The following is a 24,266-nucleotide window of genomic DNA, read 5'->3' on the forward strand; positions in this document are numbered from 1 at the left end:
CATGAATTCCTTTTCTTTGGATCCACTGGCAACATTATTTACCCAGTCCACCTGCATATTGAAGTCTCCCATATCACTGTGACCTTGCCTTTCTGACATGCCTTCTCTATTTCCCGGTACATGTTGCACCCCTGGTCCTGACCACTGTTAGGAGGTCTGTACATAACTCCCATTATGGTTTTTTTGCCTTTGTGGTTCCTCAATTCCACCCACACAGACTCCACATCATCCGACGTGGATTTCCATTGGTTGGAATTCCAGGACTAGGGGGCACAGTCTGAGAATTACAGCCTGACTGCTCAGGAGAGATGTTGCGAAGTACTTTGACGCATAAAGTGTAGTAGAAGGTTCAAACTTTTCATCATAAATGGCAGTGAATGGTAGATCAGTTGTTAGTTTTAAATCTGAAATAAGATAAATGTTTATTAAGAAAAGAAGTTGAGGGATGTGGGTTAAAGGCCTATGTATGGAGTTAGATCTCAGATCAGCCATGATCTTATTAAATGGCAGAAGAGGCTCAAGGAGCTGACTGGTCTACTCCTTTTCCTATGTTCCTAAATTCATATTATGACAAATAGCATATCAAAAGCAGCAATGCTGTTTATAATCCATACACATGACTTAGACAAAGAGGCAGAGAGTGAAATATCGAAGTTTGCTGATGGTAAAAATGAAGTGGAAATGTAACTTGGGAGGAGGACAGAGAGAGGCTACAAAGAAGTAGTGACATGTTAAATCATTAAGAAACAAGGTGGCAGATGGAATATAATGTGGTAAAGTGTGACATCATTCACTTTGATCTTCAGAATAGAAAAGCAGAATATTTTATAAAAGGAACTTATAAATGTCTATATTCAAAGAAAGTGGGTGTGTTCACACAAGATCAGGAGGTTAGTGGCATCATAAAGGTAATCTCACTGGACTAGTAATCCAGAGACCCAGGTTAATGCTCTGGGGAGAAGGGTTGAAATCCTACTGTGGCAGATAGTGAACCTTTAAATCAGTTACTAAACCTGGAATTGAAGGGCTAATCCAATGGAGTTATGTATGCTTCCTGATGAAGGGCTTTTGCCCAAAACATTGATTTTCCTGCTCCTCAGATGCTGCCTGACATGCTGTGCTTTTTCAGCACCACACTCTCGACTCTAATCTCCAGCATCTGTCGTCCTCACTTTTGCCTTATGTAACCATTACTGATTGTAGTGAGTCCCATCTGGCTCACTAACATTCTCTGAGTAAGGAACTATCCTTGGCTATCCTTACCTGGCCTTGCCTACAAATGATTCCAGATCCACAATAATGTAATTGACTTTTAAATGGCCTAGCAAACCATTCAGTTGCATTAAACTGCTACAAAGTCTAAGAAAGAGAATAAAACCAGATGCAAACACAGTTATGTCAACCCTGAAAAGTCTTCCTTACAAACATATGGGCAGCCTATGCTGAAATTGGCAGAATTGTCAAGCAACTAGACACAGTCATACTCATAGAATCATAGATTATAGACAATGCTCAGATACCACCATTTCCATCCCTGGGTATGTCCTGTCACATTGGCAGGATAGATCCAGCAGGGATAGCAGTAGAATGGTATGCAGTTGGGACGACGTTGCCTTGGAGTCCTGAACAATGAGTCCTATCCCATGAGATCTAATGGCATCAGGTCAAACACTGGCAACCTCCTGTCAATTAGAATCTACTGCCTTTGGCTGATGAATCTGTTATCTTCCAACTTGAATGTTAAATGAAGGAAGCACTGAGAGTGGCATGTATACAAAATGTTATCTTCAATATCCATCACGAACAGTAGTTGGTAGCTCAACCATTGATAGAGCTGGCTAAATCCTAAAGGACATGGCTGCCAAACTGAGTGTGCAGTAGCTGGTGAGCAAACCATATGAGGGGAATAAAGCTCTTCAATTCATCCCGCTCAATGTACTTGTTGCAGATACAATTATTCATGGCATTATGGGTAGAATGATCTCTGCACAGTCCTTGGGGAGGTGAAGTCTTATCTCCACAGTGATGATACTCTCCATCATGTTATGTGACACTACCACCATGCTAAATGACATAGACTTCAACCACATCAAAATTGGGCAGCATGGGATGAAATGGGTCATTATCAGCAGCAGAACTAAATTCAGCCATAACACATAAACTCATAGCCTGGCATAATCCTCACTCTGCCATTGCCATCAAACATTGGACCAATCCCTCTCAATGAAAAGTGTAGGAGAGCATGCCAGGAATAGCAGTAGCATTCCTAAATATGAAACAATAACTCAGGTTCCAAACTGCAAAACCAGCAAGGGCCGGGCAATCCCATATGTAATGGAACACATCTAAGGTCTGCAATCCTATCACATCCAATAATGAAAGATGGTGAACAATTAAACAAAGCACAGGAGAAGGCTCCACAAGTAGCCCCACCCTAAATGATGGTATAGCCCAGAACATCAGTATGAAAGATAAAGCTGAAGCACTTGCATCCATCCTCAGCAAGAAATGCACAGTAGATGATCCATCTTATCTACACTAGCATCACTGATGTTAGTATTCAACCAATTCAATCCAATTCATTTGCTATCAAGAAATGGCTGAAGAAGCTAAATACTGCAAAGGCTATGGACCCTTCCTACATTCTAGCAATAGTACTGAAGATTTGTATTCCATAACTAGCCAAGCAATTACAGAACAGTTGCAACACTGACGTCTATCAGGCAATGTAGAAATTTGCCCAACTATATCTTGCCCATAAAAAGCAGGACACATCCAGTCCATCCAATTATGCCATTAGTTAATCTTCAGCAAATTGATGCAAGAGGTTATTAGCAATGCTATCAATGGGCACCTGCAAATAATATCCTACTCAGACTCAGTTTGAGTCACACCAGAGTCACCCAACTTCTGACCTCATTACAGCCTTGGTTCAATCATGGGCAAAAGAACTGAATTCCAGAAGTAGGGTAAAAGTGACTGCTCTGGACATCAAAGCACCATTTGACTGGGTGTAGCATCAAGAAGATTAGCAAAGCTCAACTCAATTGCAATCAGGGAAAAATCTCTGCTGGTCGGTGACATTCCTCACATGAACAAAGATTGTTGTGGTTGTTGGAGGTCATAGCATTATAGAGTGTACAGAACGGAAACAGACGCTTTGGTCCAACTTGTCCATACTGACCAGATATCCTAAATTAATCCAGTCCCATTTGTCAGCATTTGGCACATATCCCTATAAACCACTCCTATTCGTGCACTCACCCAGATGCCTCTTAAACATTGTAATTGCACCACCCTCCATCACTTCCTCTGGCAGCTCATTCCATACATGCATCACTCTGAGTGAAAAAGTTGCTCCTTTGGTCCCTTCTAGATCCTTCCCCTCTCACCTTAAACCAATGCCCTCTAATTCCCTTAACCTGGGGAAAAGACCTTGGCTATTTTTCCTATCCATGTCCCTCATGATTTTATAAACCTCTATAGGGTCAGCCTCCAACTGTCCAGGGAAAATAGCCACATACTATTCACCGTCTCCCTATAGCTCAAGCCCTCCGACTCAGGCAACACCTGTGTAAATCTTTTCTTAACCGTTTCAGGCAGGTCAATCATCTCAGTCCAGGACAGCACTGCAGGATAGTATCCTAGGTTTAACTACCTATATCAATGCCCTTCCCTTAATCATAAGAGCAGAAGTGGGGATAGTGGCTGATGACATGCGGTACAATTTGCAATAACGAATTACTCCATGTCCATATTCGGCAAGATTTGGAAAATATCCAGGCTTGGGCTGATAATTGGCAAGCAATATTTATATTACGCAAATATCAGGCACTGACTACCTCAAACAAGAGAGAATTTAACCATTTCCCATGTTACATAATGGCAATATCATCACCGCTTACCCCGAGTATCAATGTTATGAAGGTTTCCATTGTCCACAAACTGAATTAGGGCTAGAAGAGTGGGTCACAAACTAGGAATACAAGGTGAGTAACATACATTCTCTCTCTGTAATGTCTGTCCCCTATCAACAAGAGATGCCAAGAGTAGTTTGGCATATTCTACATTTGTTTTAGAGTTATGGAGGTTTTATAGTATGGAATGAGGCCTTTCAGCCCATTCTGTCCACATTATTCATCAGATATCCATCTGTTCTAATCCTATTTTCTGGCACTTGTCTGAATAGTTACAGCTTGGGCAATAATCAAGAAGCTTAACACTAGCCAGAACAAAGCAGCCTTAATTGGCACCCCACCCACCATCTTCAACACTGTCCCCCTTCACCACTGATTCACAACAGTAGCAGTGTGTACCATCTATAGGATGCACTGCAATATCTCACTAAGACTCCTCTGACAGCAGCTTCCAAGCCTGCAACCTTTGCCACCTGGAAAGACAAGAACAGCAGATTCATGTGAACACCACCATCTGAAAGTTCCTCTCAAAGCCACACACTATTGTGACTTGTAAATATATTGCCAATCTTTCACTGTCACGGAGCCAAAATCTTGGAATCCCCCTCTTAACATAATGGTATGTACCTTAAGGACTGAACTGTTTATGTAAGCAGTTCATTGCTACCTGTTCAAAGGCAATTACAGATGGGCAATAAATGTTGGCCATTATTGAACAAATAAACAAAAAATCAAATACAGCAAGCAATTAGGAAGATAAATTGCTTTTGTTTCTTGGCCTTTATTGAAAGGGATTAGAATACTGGAATAAATAATTCTTGTGACAATAACAACAGCAAGTGTTTGAAAAAATCTGCAGGTCAGGCAACAGCTGTGGAGAGAGAAACAGAGTTAATATTTTGAGTCAAATATGAGTCTTCTTCAGAACTGTTTCTTCCTATTTTAGAGGACTTTGATTAGAGTACACCTGGTGTTCTGTGTACATTCTTGGTCTCCATATGTAAGGAAGGCTATAGTTGCCTTGAGGGATGAAGTTCTCTAGATTGGTTTCTGGGATGGGAGGGTTGATCTGTGGTGAAAGATTGAATAAATTCGGCTATATGTTCTGAAGTTTCGAAGAATGAGATGTGATCTCATTGAAACATTCAGCATGATAAAAGAAATTAACACAATAGACACTAAGAAGATTTCCCATTACTAGAGAATCTAGAATATGGGCACAGTCTCACGTTAAGATGTTGAGTATTTAAGACTAAGATAAGGAAAAATTCAATCAAACAATAGGTTATGTATCTTTAGAATTCTCCCCAGAGGGTAGAGAATATAAATGTTTCATCTTCAATTACATTTAAGGATAGGCTAGACAAAATTTTGGTCTTTCAGGGTATCAAGGTATATGGAGAGTGAGCAAGAGTTGAAGTCAAAGAGCAAATATGATCATATTGAATAGTGAAGCAGACTGAAAAGATTGTCGATTCGACTTTTGCTCCTATCTCTTGTGTTGACATTGGTACTTTTGATAAAGATTAAAATAAATATTTGTAGGTTTATCATGAAAGAACAAGGACGGGGCAGAGAGTAGGACTAAATGGATTATGGTTTCAAAGGCCAAATGTGTTCTTTCATTCTATGATTCTCTGAACCCCCATTAATAGGAATGTGATTATAAAAAGTTATTTCTTCAAATTTTAATATTTGACAATTAGATTTAATCATCTCTGTGTGCATTACTGTAGTAAAGAAAGAATACCGTTATATAAAGAAACTCAAACAGGATTCATTTTCTAACCAATCACTGATTACTATTGCATGTGGAGAAAGATTCAGTCTGAGACAGCTTCAGCTTGATTGAATGTTTACTGTCAGCTTTGCATCTTAAACATTTATAATGGAAAATAAACATGCTGCATATTGTCCAGCATGAAAACAGGCCCTTTGGCTCAAACTAGTCCATGCCGATGGAAATGTCCATCAATGCTGACCCCATTTCCCTGCACTCGGCCCAAATCCTTCTAAACCATTCCTGTCCATGTATTTATCCAAATGCCTTTTAAATGTTGTTAATGTACACGCCTCAACCCCTTTCGCTGGCAACTCTTTCCATATGCATACTACCCTCTGTGCAAAAAGGTTGCCTTTCAAGTTCCTTTTTATTATTTCCCCCCTAACCTTAAACTGGTGCCCTCTAGTCCTTGATTCCCTAAGACTGGGAAAAAGATTGAGTGCATTCACCCTATCCATGCCTCTCATGATCTTACACGCTTCTATCAGATACCCTCTCAGTCTCCTACGCTCGAAAGAAAAAGGTCCTACTTTGTCCAACCTCTTCCTATCACTCAGACCCTTGCATCCTGGCAACATTCTGGCAATTCCTTCTGCACTCTTTCCAGTTTAATAACATCCTTTTTGTAATGGAGCTCAGATATCAATAACCCCAGAAATGCTGTTGGCCTGGATTTTCAAGACTGCAATTAACCAGTTGTCATCTGAGTACAGGCAGGAAGAGGAAAGCAGAAGACACAAGCAATACAGTGAGAACATGGTGCAAATGACACAAGGCCTGGGTGAGACCGAAGGTGTCAGAATATGTATAAGTTTTAGGTGCCACAATCTTAGAAAGGGTTATATTCGCCTTGGAGGGAGAGCAGTCCAGATTTACCTGAATGATATCTAAGAGTTAAATTACAAAGACAGATTGCAGAAAGAGCTTTGCACACTCTGGCATTTACAAGTTAAGGAGTTTTCAGGATGTTATGGAGAACTGCTGGATTGGATAGAGACAAACAATTTCTATCAGTTGGAGAGTCTCGAACCACGGGACATAGTCTAAACATTAGAGGCAGACATTTCAGGAATGAAATTTTTAAAAAGCTTTAACCAGCAAAAAGTGTTCAAAGTTTGGTACACTTTTCCACAAACTGCAATTGATGCCAAGTCAATTGTAAATTTGAAGTCTGAGGTTAACAGATTTTTATTAACTAAAGGTATTAAGTAATGTGAGGCCAGCTAGAGTCAGGTTGCAGATTAGCTATTATCTCATTAAGTACAGAACAGGCCAGAGGGCCTTAATTACCTATATTTCTTTCTGTGCTCCTATGACAGTTCACTACAATTAATATAATCAAATTCAATTGCAGTGTTGTAATTTGAAGAAATAACAAATGAGCTGATTTCAAGAAGATAAATAGGAATGTAACTCTTAGCAATATAAAAAATAACATTTTCAGTATAATTTCCTCTGCTGCTGTGGCAAACCAAATGAAATGTTTTACTCGTTTATATACGTACTGAGATGGGAATGCTACATCTGGGGCTAATTGATAAAGAGGTGCTTTAGCAGGATATTAATTGATTTAAAAAAAAACACTTTTCCAAATTACATCAAGTAGCATATAATGCATTTACAGATTATGTTAGTTAGAAGCTGTTATATTTCAAATGTCCTTGAAGCTTTTTTTCATTTGCCGGTAATCATAAGTTGCACATGGTATAACAACAGGTGTTTAACAGGTGCCTAGAAAGTGCTAAAAATCAAATGCAACAGGACAATTACTGCAATAAATTAAATTTTGGAGTTTAGTAAAGTGGATTCCAACATAACTATAACCAATCTGATAAATATTCACACCTAAAAGTAAAAGTTGTGCTCTTAATTCATTTAGAAGACTTAAAGACACTAAGCATGTTCTACTTAACTTCAAGTTGAATAAACTTACAGAAGTTCACAAGGAGGAACGTGCTTTCTTTCAACGCTCTGTCAAAATTGCCTTTGTTCAGCACAAGGACACTTTGATTTTCTTTAATCTTGGGCTTTTTGACTTTTTGTGTTTTGGTGTCATGTCTTTCCTTTTCATTTTTCGCATTGTGCTCAGCCCAGACTGAAGATAAACATGTTGGTAAAAGAAGCACAAAAACTGAAATTCGCATGTTGTGGCTGGAAGCAAGTCAGAGCTGAAAATTCAATCACTCTTCAGGTTTCACCGACAGCTACATCATTTTTCACAAAATCTCAAGATAGCCAAAGCAAATAACTCGTGCCCTGTGCAGCTATTTCTTTTACAAATGGCTTGATAACCCATCGACAATCAACCTCTTTAAACTATGATGAAACACTATAGTTTGACCTTGCTGTGGAAACAAGGTTAGTTCTGTTACAAAACCAATTCTAGATTTGTTCCCCATTCACCCTACTTACTACACTTGCCCCAACAACAAGAGATGACCATCCTATTGCAAAATAAATACTTAGATTATTGTCTATTGACTGTTTAGTAGAAATACTACATATCCCTGGAATTCAAAGAATCGTTATTTTCTGATAGTTGGATTTGTCACATTTGTGTTCTGCAGGGTGACCATTTCACATGGTGGAATTTAATACTGCACTTGTTAAACTGGTGAAGTTTTCTTGATAAAGGAAGAAAATAAACAACCCACGACAGCTCATGCTGATATGTCAGTTCAGAACTGTTCGTGCTAGAGACATTCAAAGTCCTTGTAGCAGAACCCACTGACATTAAATCTAATCAAGTCAAATCAGAGAGTATACAATATTTCAGCCAGTTTTATGTGGCCCTTTAAAATTAAGTTTAGTGCCTGATTCTGAAACAACCATTAATTTCACAATCATTTCTGTGCAAATAGTGTGGTACTAAGGGAAGCATCTGTCGATTGGAAAGCTGGTAACATCATTGGCAAGTCCCTCTTTTGCATATTTATTGTTCAATGAAAGTGCTGGTTACAAAGCCCGACTCCCCATCCATCTCTAAGCATGCATATAACACATAGAGCTATCAGAAACCAGCCATTAATTTTTAAAGGGTCTAGAATGCTTATGGTTCATGATATAACAAGTATCCCATATGGAAGAACCACTTGCCTTAATGGTATTGGCACAAAAAGTGATGCCCGATGTCCATGTCAGAAATAGGTGTTAGAAACTTAAGAAATACAAATAAAGTGGCTTCTATTTGTTTGATGCCCTTTCCATTGAATTGGCTTGGCCTAGACAGCACTGGACTGGTGGCATTTAGGAAAACTGGTTTCCATGCTGCCTAACCTCCAGTCCTTAAAAGAACCATGACAAAAAGGAACACTTTTAAAAACATTTTCTGACCAGAGAACACGATAGAAACAATCTGCTTTTCCTGGCTCCACATTTAAACAAAGGCCCCTGTTATCATTCTCTGCTCAATTGTTGTCTCTTGGGACTGCCTCCTCTCATCACATCTCAGTTACCACGTCGTTCCTGATTGTCTATCCTCCTTTCTTAAATCAAGTTCAAAGATGATGAATTGAGAGAGTTTTAAAGATTGGAGAAGATGAAAGAATGCAACAGGTTTTGGACTTGTTTTTAAAATGTATTCATGAGACGTGGGCATTGTTGACCAGCATTGATTGCCCATTCCTAGCTACCAAGCAGGTAATTAAGAATCAACCCCATTGCTGTGGATCTGGAGTCACATGCAGCCAGACCAGATAAGGTGAGCAGATTGCCTTTCCAACAGGACAGGAGTGAACCAGGTTGGCTTTTACAACTTTCGACAGTGGTTACCATTAGGTCAGGGTCTCTAATCTAGATTTTTATTGAATTCAAATTTCATCAACTGCTATGGTGGGATTCAAACGCACCTCCCAAGTTCTGAAGAAGGATCACTGGACTCAAAATGTTAACTTTGCCTTTTATCCACAGATGATGCCAGGCCTGCTGAGTTTCTCCAGCAATTTCTGTTTTGGCCTGGCTCATCCAGTGACATTACCATGATGCCATCACAACCAGAGTCACGGTTGGGAACAAACCCTGCAGTCAGCAGAAGTAGTGGCCAGAGGCAATCACAGTGAGGAGTTGTAGAGGTCAGAGTGTAGGAAGTCTAGGGATTCCCTGCAAATTCCAGGAGGAGTACTCCTGCTCCTCATTGAGCGCAAAGAATGTTAAGAAATTATCTTTCCCTTTTCTGACAAGTTGAGATCTTTCCCAGTGATTGCTGCCTCATCTGATTTGAAGTAAATATTGTTTTGTAATATTTTATCAGTCTTAATTGGTATGATACATTGTCATAAAAATTGTAGTGGCCAGGAGCATGCCCAATACATGTAGGTTATTATAATTTTCACATTGTAACACATCCCACACTCCACTCCCACTGGACAAAAGCCTTGGAATCCTGGCCCATGAATGTGTAAGTGGCTTAGAGACTGTTTCTAAACCATGAAAAATCCAACTTATTTAATCTGCATTCCTTTTTATCATATTCTTTACTTAAAACACAAGGATAAAGAAGTATGAGTTACGGTATCATAAAATTATAAAATAGATACTAACTACCATTAAGAATTCAGGTATTTCAAACATTTGGTTCTCAACATTGAGATTTTCCACCCAAGATTTTAATGGTGAGAGGAGGAAGTTGCTGGTGAGCAGTGGGAGACCTATTTACCAACATTTGCATACTATAATTATTTATTCTTGCCTTATATGTTTTTGTATGAACATTGTTATTTTACCAGGCAGTGGAGAGAAACTAAACAGTGACAATTCTCGATTGGAAAGATTGAGTGTCTCCTGTTTTCTGCTTCCACCTCTTCACCTCCATCTTGACCTGCAGTCCCCAACATCTCAGGACACACTTCATAAGCAGCAACCACCAGCACTCACTTCACGAAGATTGAACACGTTGCAACCTTACCACATCCTCATGGTGCATCAAGTGTGAGGTTGCGGAATACAGGGTTAATAGTAGGGTTCTTAGTAAGGTGGAGAAGCAGAGGGATCTTGGGGTCTATGTTTATAGCTCTTTGAAAGTTGCCACTCAGTTGGATAGAGCTTGTAAGAAGGCCTATTGTGTATTAGCGTTCATTAGAAGAGGGATTGAATTCAAGAGTCGTGAGGTGATGTTGCAGCTGTACAGGACCTTGGTAAGGCCACATTTGGAGTACTGTGTGCAATTCTGGTCGCCTCACTTTAGGGAAGATGTGGAAGCTTTGGAGACGGTGCAGAGGAGATTTACCAGGATGTTGCCTGGAATGGAGAATAGGTCGTACGAGGATAGGTTGAGAGTGCTAGGCCTTTTCTTACTGGAACGGCGAAGGATGAGGGGTGACTTGATAGAGGTTTATAAGATGATCAGGGGAATAGATAGAGTAGACAGTCAGAAACTTTTTCCCTGGGTACAACAGAGTGTTACAAGGGCACATAAATTTAAGGTGAAGGGTGGAAGGTATGGGGGGATGTCAGGGGTAGGTTTTTTACCCAGAGAGTGGTGGGGGCATGGAATGCGCTGCCTGTGGGAGTGGCAGAGTCAGAATCATTGGTGACCTTTAAGCGGCAATTGGATAGGTACATGGATAGGTGCTTAAGCTAGGACAAATGTTCGGCACAACATCGTGGGCCGAAGGGCCTGTTCTGTGCTGTATTGTTCTATGTTCTATCTCTGACTTGAGTATGAAATAACTCACCACTTGTATACCGCACTTTGTAGCTCACTAACACCTTTCATTGTAATTCTGCAGCCAGATCACCCTGTACACAGGGGCAACCACCCATCTCACAGAACAAGGCACATCTCAGGGCTCTCAGCTTTCTTAGCACTCACTCAGTTTGAGCTTACATAGATGCTCACTATATTTCTGCCTTGCCTCGTCATGCCTTTTTCTGCTATGCTGCCTCATTCAGAATTTACAAGTTCATAGCATATTAGTCTTGCTTTGCCTTGCAAACTTAATGCCAGGCTGCCAGCAATGATCAGTCAATGGGTTAGGAAGATTGTTCTGTGGCACCATGCTACAATAGTATCATATTTACAGGATGTGCATACACAGCAAACACACTGAATAGACTCAGAGAAAATGGCCAGGTCTCAAAATCTAAGAGGACTAGTTCTGTTCTCATTGGAAAGAAGAAGGCTAAAGGGGGAATTTGATAGAGACATACAAGATGATCAGAGGATTAGATAGGGTAGACAGTGAAAGACTTTTTCCAAGGATGATGACGTCAGCTTGTACAAGAGGGCATAACTACAAATTGAGGGTTGATAGATTTAAGACAGATGTCAGAGACAGGTTCTTTACACAGAGAGTGGTAAGAGCATGGAATGCCCTACCTGCTAATGTAGTCAAGTCAGCCACATTAGGGAGATTTAAACAATCCTTAGATAAGCACATGGATGATTTTGGGATAGTGTAGGGGGACGAACTGAGAATAGTTCACAGATCAGCGCAACATCCAGGGCCGAAGGGCCTGTTCTGCGCTGTATTGTTCTATGTTCTATGTTCTACCAGTCCTAGTCAAGGGTTCTGTTATCAGTCAGGGGTCTGCATGACAGTCAGTCTACTATATCTCCTGATCTCAGTCCAGGGGCTTGGACATGGTCAGTCAGCAACTTGCAGAGGTCAACACCAGAGATTCCCCATCATAACAGTCCAGGAGCTTGGACATGATCAGTCCTAGGAGTCTGCTCACTAAAAGTCAAGAGAGAAGGGATTACTAGGGGCCACTGCTGTGATGAGCAAGTTGAGGAAATTAATTGTGGGGATTTGAGGCAGTATGCTTTTATCCTGAAGGGACAACGATTGTGACAGGAGCCAATTCAAGACATCTGGGAGATGATAGTGCTTCAGAGGAAATCAGGTACCACTGAGAGGGTGGTGAGATCATCGATACTCAACACCACCCTGGCATCAGAGGGGTGGGGACAGCACCTCATGATGGTTGGCATGGCTAAGCTGCATGTTGTGGGAATCAGTAGGTATTGTGGGAGATAAAGATTTAAATCAAAGAATTGGTGGGAATGTAAGGAAGCTCTGAATTGAGTTGCTCGGAATGTAACAAAGAAAGGAATGTGAAGGTTTGGAGTGTGTTGATCATTTAGTTTAACAGGCTCAGTCTGTGACATACCTTGTCAAGTATGGCCTGTGCTGCCTCCCATCTTCACCTGAATTGCAAATGCACAATGGAAATAAAACATAGCTGGTATCACACTCAGGCAGGGCAGAGTAAGAGGTATTTTTGGCCCGCAAAAGTAGGCTCTACTTTTAAGTGATGTAAGCCCTTCAAGGAGCAATTACATTAATTAGGCACTAACACAATGTAGAGGTTTAAGATATTTGTAATCATAGAATTCTGCATGTAACATGTGTGCTGTGGCCAGCTATGTGGAATGCAAACAAAAACCAGAAATTGCTAGAAATTCTGAGGAAGGGTAACTCAACCTGAAACACTAACTCTGATTTCTCTGCACAGATGCTATTAGACCTGCTGAGCTTTTCCAGCAATTTCTGTTTTTGTTTCTGATTTACAGCATCCACAGTTTTTTTCAGTTCTTACGTGGAATACAAATCCTAGTCACAAGCAATCTTTGACCACATCATTAATCATTAAGAATTGATCATAGCCATTTCTGTAAAGCAGCAGTAATCAGAGGTGATCTTACAAATGTCACCTGTGGGCTAAAATTCACAAAGACAGTCCAAGATTTCATTAGCTGCACAAGGGCACAGATCTGATTTCCTATGACTTTGGACTATAAATATTTGACAACATGCTATTGTATGTAGGGCTGCCTTTCAAGGAAACATGAGAGGACAAGCTTTCAGTATTCATACAGCATTTACAACTTGTGCTGCATGCATTACAATATGTTAGAGCTCCATGTAGAGGCATCTCATAGTCCTCCTTTTGACAATGCAGATGTTCCACTGTATCAGTAAATCACCAAACTGTCACTAAAGGCCTGTTATGTTTCTGATGCTCCCCACATAGATAAATTGGAATTGTGGCCAAGCTACAGCTGGGGTAATCCTTGCTGTTGCCACTATGCAACAAAGGTGCCAAGACATTGAGGAGGAACAGAGTGCACCAGCAAACCCAGCACCAGCAGCAATCACCAGCAACTGTTGAACAGCCTCCCCGTGAAGAGATCATAGATATTGGACCCCTCAGGATGTGCAGGAAGTACAGGAGGCACAGCGTCCATTGTTCTCAGTGCTATTCCCTCCAGATGAACCAGATGCACTGTCTTTGTAGACTAAGGATATGGAACACCATCACAGAACTGTGCCATCTCCTGGAGCAGGACCTGGGATCTGAAGCATTGAAAACCCCAATGGCCAGCAAGGTGTCTGCTGTGTAAAATTGTTATGCTACTGCTGCTTCCCAGGATCCACTGGGGAACTGTGCAGAATGTCTCACTCTTTAACCCACAGGTGTATCAAGGCTGTTACCAATGCAATTTGTGCCAGATCACATGCTTCATCCTGCTTGCATAGGATAATGTCAGTGTCGCTGCCCTGGCCATAGGCTTTACCAAAATAACCTGCATAGATTCCCTGCATGTACAAGTCATCTCTGATCATTCCCACCACCATCTTAGAGGTCTGCATCAAATACACTGTAAGTTGCCATGATGCCTATATCCTTGGGAACTTGCATATTCCTGCTTCATTTCAAGGATTAGAAGTCTTAGAAGTATGGCTGCTGGGAGTCAAGGATTACCTTGTGCAATCATGGATAATGATTCTGTTATATAAACCCCTGATGGAGACTTACTGTAGATCGAATGCAGCCCATTCTTTTAACAAGACAAGACAATATGCCTTCTGAGGATGAGGTTCTAATTCTTGGATCGGTGTGCAGTACAGTCCAGGCAGAGTGTGCTACTTAATCCTTGTTGCTTCTGCCCAACTAGAGCAGGCAAAGATTGGGCCTGATGGATGCCAAAGAGCTGGCAGAGAAGCAGCAGTTTTCCAAAGTTGAAGACGATGATATTGAGAACAAGGAATATCAACTTCAGCTTATTATAGCAGTGCAGCATTGGTCATAACAAACCAATTAGGAATTCTTGGCTCACAATTCCAATAGGTGTGAGCTGTGTGATGCAAAACATCTGATTTATATGCATTTGAATATCACTTATTTTAGTTATTTGTGTTAATGGCATGTGGATTTCAATCTGTGTTGTGAGGAGGTTTAAACATTAACTTGTTAGTATTTCTGGAGCCTTTTTTTGTTACACTCGTATGAGTGAGATAGTTTCTGGTGTGGATGAGAATTTATTTGCATGGTTTTGTGATTATCTAGCTTTCAGTTCAAAAGAATGAACATTTTTTGTTTTGCTTAGATAAAAGACTCATAGCTTGGAAAGCTTTCATGTCAGTTTGTAGAAGTCCTGGTTGGAGTTAAATGTAAGAGCAGAGTTTCACATGAAGAAGGGAGGCAGTTCAGAACAATTAGGAAATAAGTTACCCCAGTTTAAGGGTTTTTGTTGGAAACCCTTAATGTAGATCAGAAGTGTTTGTTTGTTACCAGATCAGATCAGAAGTGTTTGTTTGTTACCCTGAAGGGTTACTTGAAACTGAGAAAGTCTAAGCTCAGTTGTGCAATGAATCAAGGAAGAGACCATTAAATTTTCAAAACCTCAGACTGAATGAAAAGGTTAAGTCAAATCCACAGGAGTGATAGAGAAGGGGATTCTCTCTGGCATTTAAGCACGGTAAAGTGATGGTGTTGGGATAGAATACATTTTACTGTGTATTTTGAAATCCTTCAGATTGTGTTAAATGCATGTAACTTGGTTTATTCTAATTGATCTTAATTTCTTTTGCTGAATAAACTTCTGTTTTATTGTTAAAATCAAAGCTGCAGCATTATGTGCTCCATGTTTCTATGAAAAACCACCCTGTTAAATAAAACCAAAACCAAATCTGATCTATGAGGCCAGATTTCATACTGGGATTTAACTTGTCTGATAATAATACTTACTGGATTCATAATAGCTGTGTAACGATATCAAGCCATTGACTGCAAATTTATTGCTCAAATGTAAAGGAGTCATTATTTATTCCAAGAAGCAAATGCAGTATCTGTTTGTTTTTGTTCCTGTACCTTTCCTATTGTTCAATAGAAATGGACATTACCCACTGTTTGAGGTTTTCCAACATCTTGTGCTCCCAAATTTGACAATGAAGCTGTGCACTGGGAAAAGAGAAGCACTTCTTCAGACAAGAGTTCTAACGTGGTATGGGCTTAGGGCAAAGTCGCTTCATTTCTGTATCTGCAGCTACTATGATAATCAATCAGTTAGGTGATGATATAAAGAAGATTGCCTGGGCTTAGAGAGTGAGAAAAATCTGATAGTGTCTGGAGTGTCTATAACAACTCACATTTAAAACCCTATCCTATAACTAAAATGTGTGAAGAGCTTGTTAGGTTGCCATACATTCCTTTAGAGACAAAAACTGCTTGTGCTGGAATCCAAGGTAGACAATCAGGAGGCTGGAAAAACACAGCAAGCTAGGCTGCATCAGGAAGTGGAGAAATCAACTGGGTCACCCCCAATCCTGAAGAAGGGTTACACCCGAAAAGTTGACCTGTCCACCTCCTGCTTCTCTACCATACATTCCTTCTATTTAATTTTCTTCTGTTCAACTAAACCAGTAGATGCAGTGCATTCAAACATATGGACATGAAAACCAAGTCTATGGTCTTAGAGAGTAAATTGTTTATTATTTAGAAAAGGCTTTGTTTCATGTTAATGGTAAAAAAAGTCCTTTTTCCCAATTCTTTCATTGTGTTACAATACACTGTGCTATCAACAACTACTTTATTAAAATAATAGTTTTCCAACTAGAGATGTGATGCTTTTAATGGGACAATGCATTATACTACGAACAACCAATTTACTAAAATAATAGTTTCTCAACTAAAAATGTTATGCTTTTAATGGGATATGGTCAACCTTCATGAAATCTTTGACATTATCAAAGGCATGATACTGTTTTGTGCCTAGTTATATTATTAAGATATACAACTGAATCTTGAAGGAGAGAAACTACAATTCATCCTTCTTAACGTCACTGGCAGTGTCCTCGCCTGTGGTATGGTGGACTGTTGTTTTGTTGATCTTTCCATTAAGAATATCATCAATATCCTACAATATTTAGAAGAAAATATTAATCATTGCAACAGTGAATATTTGAGAGACAAAACAGGCCTCAAGAAAATCACAGCTGATTGAATATAGAATATACTGACCAGTTCATCATGTTCATCTGTATCATCTTCTTGAGGTAATTGGCCACCATTATCCAAAAACTTTGAAAATGTTTCCAGATCCCTTGCTCCTTCATAGTCGATCATCTGCAAAATAAACAACATGCAATTTTTGGAATTTATTACAAAATACTAAAATATAAAAGAGATGACCATGTAGCATTTTATAATTAATATGAAAATATGAATTAATCTTATTCGACAAATTGTACTAAGGTCTCCAATAAGAAGCGAATCCTAACACCATCTGATACTGTTGATTGTGCTGTTCGATAAGTTTATTCCCAGAGGGACCTTCATATAATGAGGGCAGAGCTTCATCACATCTTATTCATATAATTCCAGTGAGAAGCCTAGTCCATTTTGAAGACTGTTAACAATTGAACCCCTCCAGTTTACTGTAATATTTAACAACTGGTTCAATATCCAGGTCAGTAAAATGGGTCAGTGGGATGGGGCATCTATTCTCTGGAGTGCAGGGGTCTATGAAGGTGGACTCTGGCTCCTCTTCACCCCATGGCAAGAAATGTAAACATGGCTGCTGGGCTATTCACCAACCAGCTGTCAGCTGATACTTGTCAAAGCATTCATAATGCACACTCCCCTGATTCACATATGAACACAGCAATCAGGATAATATTGATATTTTGCATAGGGCCTCTACCTGACTCAGGTTAAGTATTTCAGATGGCAAGCAATTAGGCTGGGAAAAGACCTCATTGGCCAATATTGGCAAAAAAAATCTAATGCAGGTCAATTTTGAGTGGCAAATGTCCCATTTCTATTCCATAGAAAAAGATTACAAGTTCATTACGAATTTTTGTCATGGGGCTGTACCCCATTATTTTTGAAGATATAATTTCTAAAACTTTCAGCTGGTTGGAGCAGTTGGACATTGGACTCAAACTAGATAAACTGCTTAAAAATGATAAACCATCTTACAAGGTGTAGGCACAAAGACAAACAAATTGCTCTTAGGGGAATGCAAAATCCATCGCAGTCTCAGGGAGATATTAACAAAATCAAAGTATTAAAGTCTGTTCTTTGATCCTTGATGAGTTTTCTTTGTAGCTTTTCCTATGGAAACCAAATGCCAATTTTTCCAGAGAGACATAATTGGGAGATCAGTTTATCTTATCTTAAGAAGCTGTCATAACCACCTTTAAGTACTGATTCCAGTGTGTATTTCCTGGAGATTCTCTGGGTGCAGTTGCCAATGTATCAATGTTTAATGCCTTGAATTTGCTAATATCTTCCTGACACTACTTTTTTCTCATGCATTGTTTCAGCAGTGTATGATTTGTTTTTGCCACAATAATTTTATTAAAGAAATAACTAACAAAAATGATTTGGCATATATAAGAGATAATTTTCCATTCTTTCTCATCAAAGTAATCACAGGGCAAGATTGTTCGACCATTAAAGTGAGCAGTTGGAGACTCATACAAATTAGCTACGTTGCCACTATGTGCTGCTGACCGGCAGGAGACAGTCAAAATAGTTATCTGTAGAATGGGAAAATGAACAGACCTTTTTCCCTGATCCAGCAGGGAAATATTTTATGGTTGGAAATCCTTGGACTTTAACAGATTCAACTTCATTAAGCGTGGCATCCATTTTAGCAATTAAAACATTTTCATGATCCTTGTATTTCTCGCCTAGTTGGTCCCAGATGGGAGCCAGTTCTTTACAATGGCCACACCAGGGAGCATCTGTAAGATAAAATTAAAACACCAATTGTCAACAACTGTGCTCTCTTCATCATACTGCACTGATCATGTTGTATGAAATGGTGAGACCTATTACATAGGAATGAAATCAGTGTGACAAAGTGTCTTAGTTAATTAGCAACTATCCTTCAATAATGGCTATTTGTATCCAGTCATCATGGGCTGGATTATACATGGAGGGTGATTCCCCAAAACCAGCATCAATTTGGGGCAGAGCTTGCCTCTCACTTGACCACCTCTCCTCACGTTTGCTTTCTCAGGCAATAGCTGTTTAATTTACATGAAGAGGGATCTCAGTCTGTTTCTGGAAGCAAGTCCTGCCTCAAAGAGTTGCTGACCAATTGTGGGCCAGCAGGCACCATCAGCAATCAGTGCTGGTGTTGCAGGAGGCACTGGATAACCATGGAATGCCATCACACCCAAGTAAGTCCAGTATCTCACTGGGGAGGGATTGGCGGGGGACACTGAAGTGAGAGGAGCATGTTAGACTGGACTGGAGAAGGATAGATGCAGGAAGGCACATGTGTTGGGGATGGGGTGGGGGAGCCCAAAAGCACCAGGTGCCCAGGAAGGAAACATCTCCTCCAACTTTCTCTAAGCAGCAATCCCAGAGGGTTTGACCTGCCAGACCATAGTTGGATGTAGGCCTTTGCTGCAAACTGATATGTGGGAGAGGTGGATGAAGTTCTTAATTACACATTAATTGCCCATTTAAAGGCTTCATTTCAGGGTTGAATGAAATCAACACTTTGAAATGAGAGACAAAAATGAAAAGAAACATGCAGACATAAGTCTGCAGGCACATGGTGGGGGAATCTAACATGTGACCGTCAGTTTGGGGTCTGCTGGTGTAGAGGTGGTGCAATCAGGTGTTTCTGTTTGTTACCTCATGGTGTCATCCCTGTGCAGCATACCTGAGGAGTGCTAAATGCAGGTTTGAGGCTACCGCTGACTGGCACTAGCATTGGTTATGTAAGTCCAATGCATATTTTAACGATGTGTTCTTCCAGCAGATGGTACAGCTCTGTAGCTATTTCTTTGTTAACCTGTTAACAATTGCTAGCACCTTGGTAGGTGTGGCCAATCAGCCTATTGACCACTCTTGCCTGCTGTACTGTTTTAAATTTGAGAAGTATGACTGGCACAGAATTGAATAATAATAATCTAGAAATGGGGAGGCAATGGCCTAGTGGTATTATTGTTAAACCATTGATTCAGAGGTCAGGGAGTTGTCTGGTGACCTGTGTTCAAATCCTGACATGGCAAATAATGGAATTTGAATTCAATAATAAATCTGGAATTGAGAGTCTAATTTTGACCATGAATCCATTGTCGTTTGTTGTCAAAATTCAGCTCATTCAATAATGTGCTTTAGGGAAGGAAACTGCCAATCTTACTTGGTCTGGCCTACATGTGACTCCAGATCCAACAGAAATATGGTAACCTTTGGGCTGTTAAGGATGAGCCATAAAATGCTGGCCTAAACAATGGTGCCCACATCCCATGGACAAATCAAAACAAAGGTCAGCAAATTTTTGACACACTGTATCTCTGCAATTATGTCTGTTGATATAAGCTTCCATAGTGAAGGACGTCTTTACATTTTGTATTTACTTGCTAGAGGGAGGTGTTTGCACCTCTGTCTGCAAGTGAAAAAAGTTGAATGCCAGAAGATGGCCACTGAAGACCTCTGCTGCAGAGCGGCCTATCAGTTGAACTTGTGTCTTCCAAAAGCTGAGGTGGTGGATTCTTACTTGAGTAACTCAATGAGCACAGCATTGTCTTGTCAGAGGAAAACAAACCCACTAAGCAATTCATGTATAAAGTCAGTGAAAATCAGTGCTAGTAGAAAACAAACACAAAGAAGGTTAAAAAGTCCAATCTTATTCCTGTGGCTTTTAAATGAATCTCTGGATGATTTCCCAGTTCTGATACCCCTGCATGCTCAGTGAAGATTAATTTAATTTCCAGAGAGGACATACAACATCCATACAAGTGCAGACCCTCATCATCCATATGTCCATATGTCCATATGTAAATAAAGTACCCAGCTATTTAATAGGAGCTTCTTGCTTATTGCTTCAGTATCCTTGACACATGGGTATGTTATAAATACAGTCTTCAGGTCTTCAGTCCACGAATTTGTTGTGTCCATTATTCCCCATGAGTTGACAGGGACATTTTGCAAAACGGGAACCATTGGGAACAGGGCAACATAGAGATAATGTCACTGGACTTAAAATCCACAGACTAATGCTGAGGGGACACAGGGTCAAATTGCACCATGGCAAAATGTAAAGTCAATGAATTAAAAATCTGAATATAACACTAATCTCAGTAACAATATCACAAAAGCAATTGCTGAATGTCAGGAAAACTCTATCCGGTTTCCTAATGTCATTTAGTGAAAGAAGCCTGATGTCCCCATCTGGTCTGGCCTATATGAGCCCTTCAGCCCACAGCAGTCTCATTAACTCCTAACTACTCTCTGAAATCAGTTCAAGGGCAATTAGAACAAAGAAAAAAGAACAAAGAAAATTCCAGCACAGAAACAGGCCCTTCAGCCCTCCAACCCTGCACTGATCCAGATCCTCTATCTAAACCTATCACCTTTTTTCCAGGGATCTGTATCCCTCTACTCCCTGCCCATTCATGTATCTGTCTAGGTATATCTTAAATGACGTTATCGTGCCTGCCTCTACCATCTCCGCTGGCAACACGTTCCAGGCACCCACCACGTAAAGGACTTTCCACACATATTTTCCTTAAACTTTTCCCCTCACCTTGAACTCGTGACCTCCTAGTAATTGAATCACTAAATTTTGGGAAAATACTTCTTGCTATTCACCCTGCGGCACGGTGGCACAGTGGTTAGCACTGCTGCCTCAGCGCCAGAGATCTGGGTTCAATTCCCGCCTCAGGCGACTGACTGTGTGGAGTTTGCACATTCTCCCCATGTCTGCGTGGGTTTCCTCCGGGTGCTCCGGTTTCCTCCCACAGTCCAAAGATGTGCAGGTCAGGTGAATTGGCCATGCTAAATTACCCGTAGTGTTAGGTAAGGGGTAGATGTAGGAGTATGGGTGGGTTGCGTTTCGGCGGGGCGGTGCGGACTTGTTGGGCTGAAGGGCCTGTTTCCACACTGTAAGTAATCTAATCTGCTTATACCTCTCATGATCTTGTAGATTTCAATCAGGTACCCTCTGAACCTCCATTTTCCTAATGAAAATAATTGTAATCTACTCAACCTCTCTTCAAAGCGAGCCACCTCCATACCACGCAACATCCTGGTGAATCTTCTCTGCACCATCTTCAAAGCATCCATATCCTTCTGGTAATGTGACGACGAGAACTGTACACAGTATTCCAAATGTGGCCGAACCAAAGTCCTATACAACTGTAACATGACATGCCAGCTCTTGTACTCAATACCTTGACTGATGAAGGAAAGCATGCCGTAAGCCTTCTTGACCACTCTATCAATCTGTGTTGCCACCTTCAGAGCATAAAGGGCCTGAACACCCAGATCTTTCTGTATGTCAATTTTCCCCAGGGCTTTTCCATTTATTGTACAGTTTGCTCCAGAATTGCATCTTCCAAAATGCATCACCTTGCACTTGCTTGGATTGAACTCCATCTGCCGTTTCTCCACCCAACTCTCCAATCTATCTACAATCTGCTGCATTCTCTCACAGTCACCTTCACTATCTGCTACTTCATCAGTCTTAGTGTCATCTGCAAACTTGCTGATCAGACCACTTATACTTTCTTCCAGATCATTTATGCATATAAAAACACAGATCCCTGTGGTTCCATCATGGATCCTTGTGGAAGACCACTGTTCACAGTTCCTCATTTTGAGAAACTCCCTTCCAATACTACTGTCTGTCTCCTGTTGCCCGGCCAGTTCTCTACCCGTCTAGCTAGTATACCCTGGACACCATGCAACTTCACCTTCTCCATCAGCCTACCATAGGGAACCTTATCAAATGCCTTACTGAAGTCCATGTATATGACATCTACAGCCCTTCCCTCATTAATCAACTTTGTCACTCCTCAAAGAATTCCATTAAGTTGGTAAGGCATGACCTTCCCTGCACAAAATCATGCTGCCTATCACTGATAAGCCAATTTTCTTCCAAATGTAAATAGATCCTATCCCTCAGTATCTTCTCCAGTTGCTTCCCTACCACTGACACCAGGCTCACCGGTCTATAATTACCTGGATTCTCTCTGCTATCTTTCTTAAACAAGGGGAAAACATTAGCAATTCCCCAGTCCTCCAGGACCTCACCTGTGGTCAAGGATGCTGCAAAGATATCTGTTAAGGCCCCAGCTATTTCTTCTGTCGCTTCCCCCAATAATCTGGGATAGATCCCATCCGGACCTGGGAACTCGTCCACCTTAATGCCTTTCAGAATACCCACCACTTCCTCCTTCCTAATGCCGACATGACCTAGAGTAATCAAACATCTATCCCTTAGGATGAGCAACAAAAGCTGATCATAGCAGCAATTGGCATGTCCCATGAGAAAATCGAGAATATGTCATAAAAATCAACTCCATTGAGTACAGATGAGTAAGGTTTATTGCCTAACCAACAGCAAAGTGCAAAATTACAGGAATCTTGGTAGATTGTTGGATAAAGTGCATTGCCTCAACAGATCCTTACCTGAGAAATGTTTCTGCAAGGTTTTTGTTACACAAAGGTGTTATTTTGGTTGTCCCTATGTTTGTTTTGTATGCAAACTGTCATTATTCTAAGAATCAGTGGAATGGTGGACATCTTCTGATAATTAAATGGGCTATGTTCAATGCAAATTATGGAATTATGCATCACTTTTGAAACTGAATTGTTCAATTCGTGGTATTGCAGTGATACCTAAGTAATAAACCAACTAAGCGAACAGGCTCCAATGGTGCAGACTAATGAAATTGCAGCGCCACTTAATTCGCAGCACAGAGACATAAATTCAATGCCTTACTCAGCAACACCAGGTGCTGGAACACTTAAAGTTTATGGGGAACTGAAAAGACTGATGTCCAAAAAGGAATTTCTTTTCCAGCCATTGCACAGGATGGAGCAAGTGAAATTACAGATTTTGTAGGAAAGGATAGAATTATTTATTTAAAACTAACTGGAATTTCCAACTTTAAATCGAAAAAAAAAAACATCTTTTGGATTGCTATTCCTTTTCTAAAGCACATTTGTATTTCTTATTATTGGGGATCTGGGTGTTGCTAGCAAGACCAACCTTTATTGTCAATCCCTAACTGACTTTGAGAAAGTGGTAATTTTCAACTGCTAGAGATCAAGTACACATGTACTCCCATAGGCTTAGGTCAGGAATTCCTGGAATCTTGAGCCTGTGACAGTACAGATAGATGTTCAAATCAGGATGGTGCGAGACATAGAGGGGAACATAGATGTGTTGGAGCTCCCATGCACTTGCAGCCTTTGCCATTCTATTGGGAAGAGGCGAAAAGTTTAGAAGAAGCCTGAGCAAGTTGCTCCTCCTGTGCATCATGAAGGTAGATACACTGCAGTCACAGTGCTTCAACGGTGCAGGATATGGA

The 24,266-nt window shown here is 40.5% G+C and overlaps 2 protein-coding genes across 2 annotated transcripts in view; both read right to left on the minus strand.

Annotated features, from left to right (window-relative positions):
• Positions 1 to 7,844, minus strand: part of LOC122560438 (protein disulfide-isomerase-like) — a 39,334-nt gene extending 31,490 nt beyond the window's left edge. The window contains exon 1 of the mRNA XM_043711071.1: positions 7,634 to 7,844. Coding sequence (XP_043567006.1) covers positions 7,634 to 7,844 — 211 coding nt within the window. The remainder of the gene's footprint in view (positions 1 to 7,633) is intronic.
• An 8,897-nt stretch (positions 7,845 to 16,741) lies between these two features.
• Positions 16,742 to 24,266, minus strand: part of LOC122560439 (protein disulfide-isomerase A2-like) — a 33,031-nt gene continuing 25,506 nt past the window's right edge. Inside the window, exons 9-11 of the mRNA XM_043711072.1 lie at positions 18,493 to 18,674; positions 16,945 to 17,049; positions 16,742 to 16,840 (exon numbers count right to left, since the gene is read on the minus strand). Of these exons, the coding sequence (XP_043567007.1) occupies positions 16,742 to 16,840; positions 16,945 to 17,049; positions 18,493 to 18,674 (386 nt within the window). The remainder of the gene's footprint in view (positions 16,841 to 16,944; positions 17,050 to 18,492; positions 18,675 to 24,266) is intronic.

The sequence above is a fragment of the Chiloscyllium plagiosum genome, chromosome 21 (assembly GCF_004010195.1).
Source record: "Chiloscyllium plagiosum isolate BGI_BamShark_2017 chromosome 21, ASM401019v2, whole genome shotgun sequence".
Lineage (NCBI taxonomy): Eukaryota > Metazoa > Chordata > Chondrichthyes > Orectolobiformes > Hemiscylliidae > Chiloscyllium > Chiloscyllium plagiosum.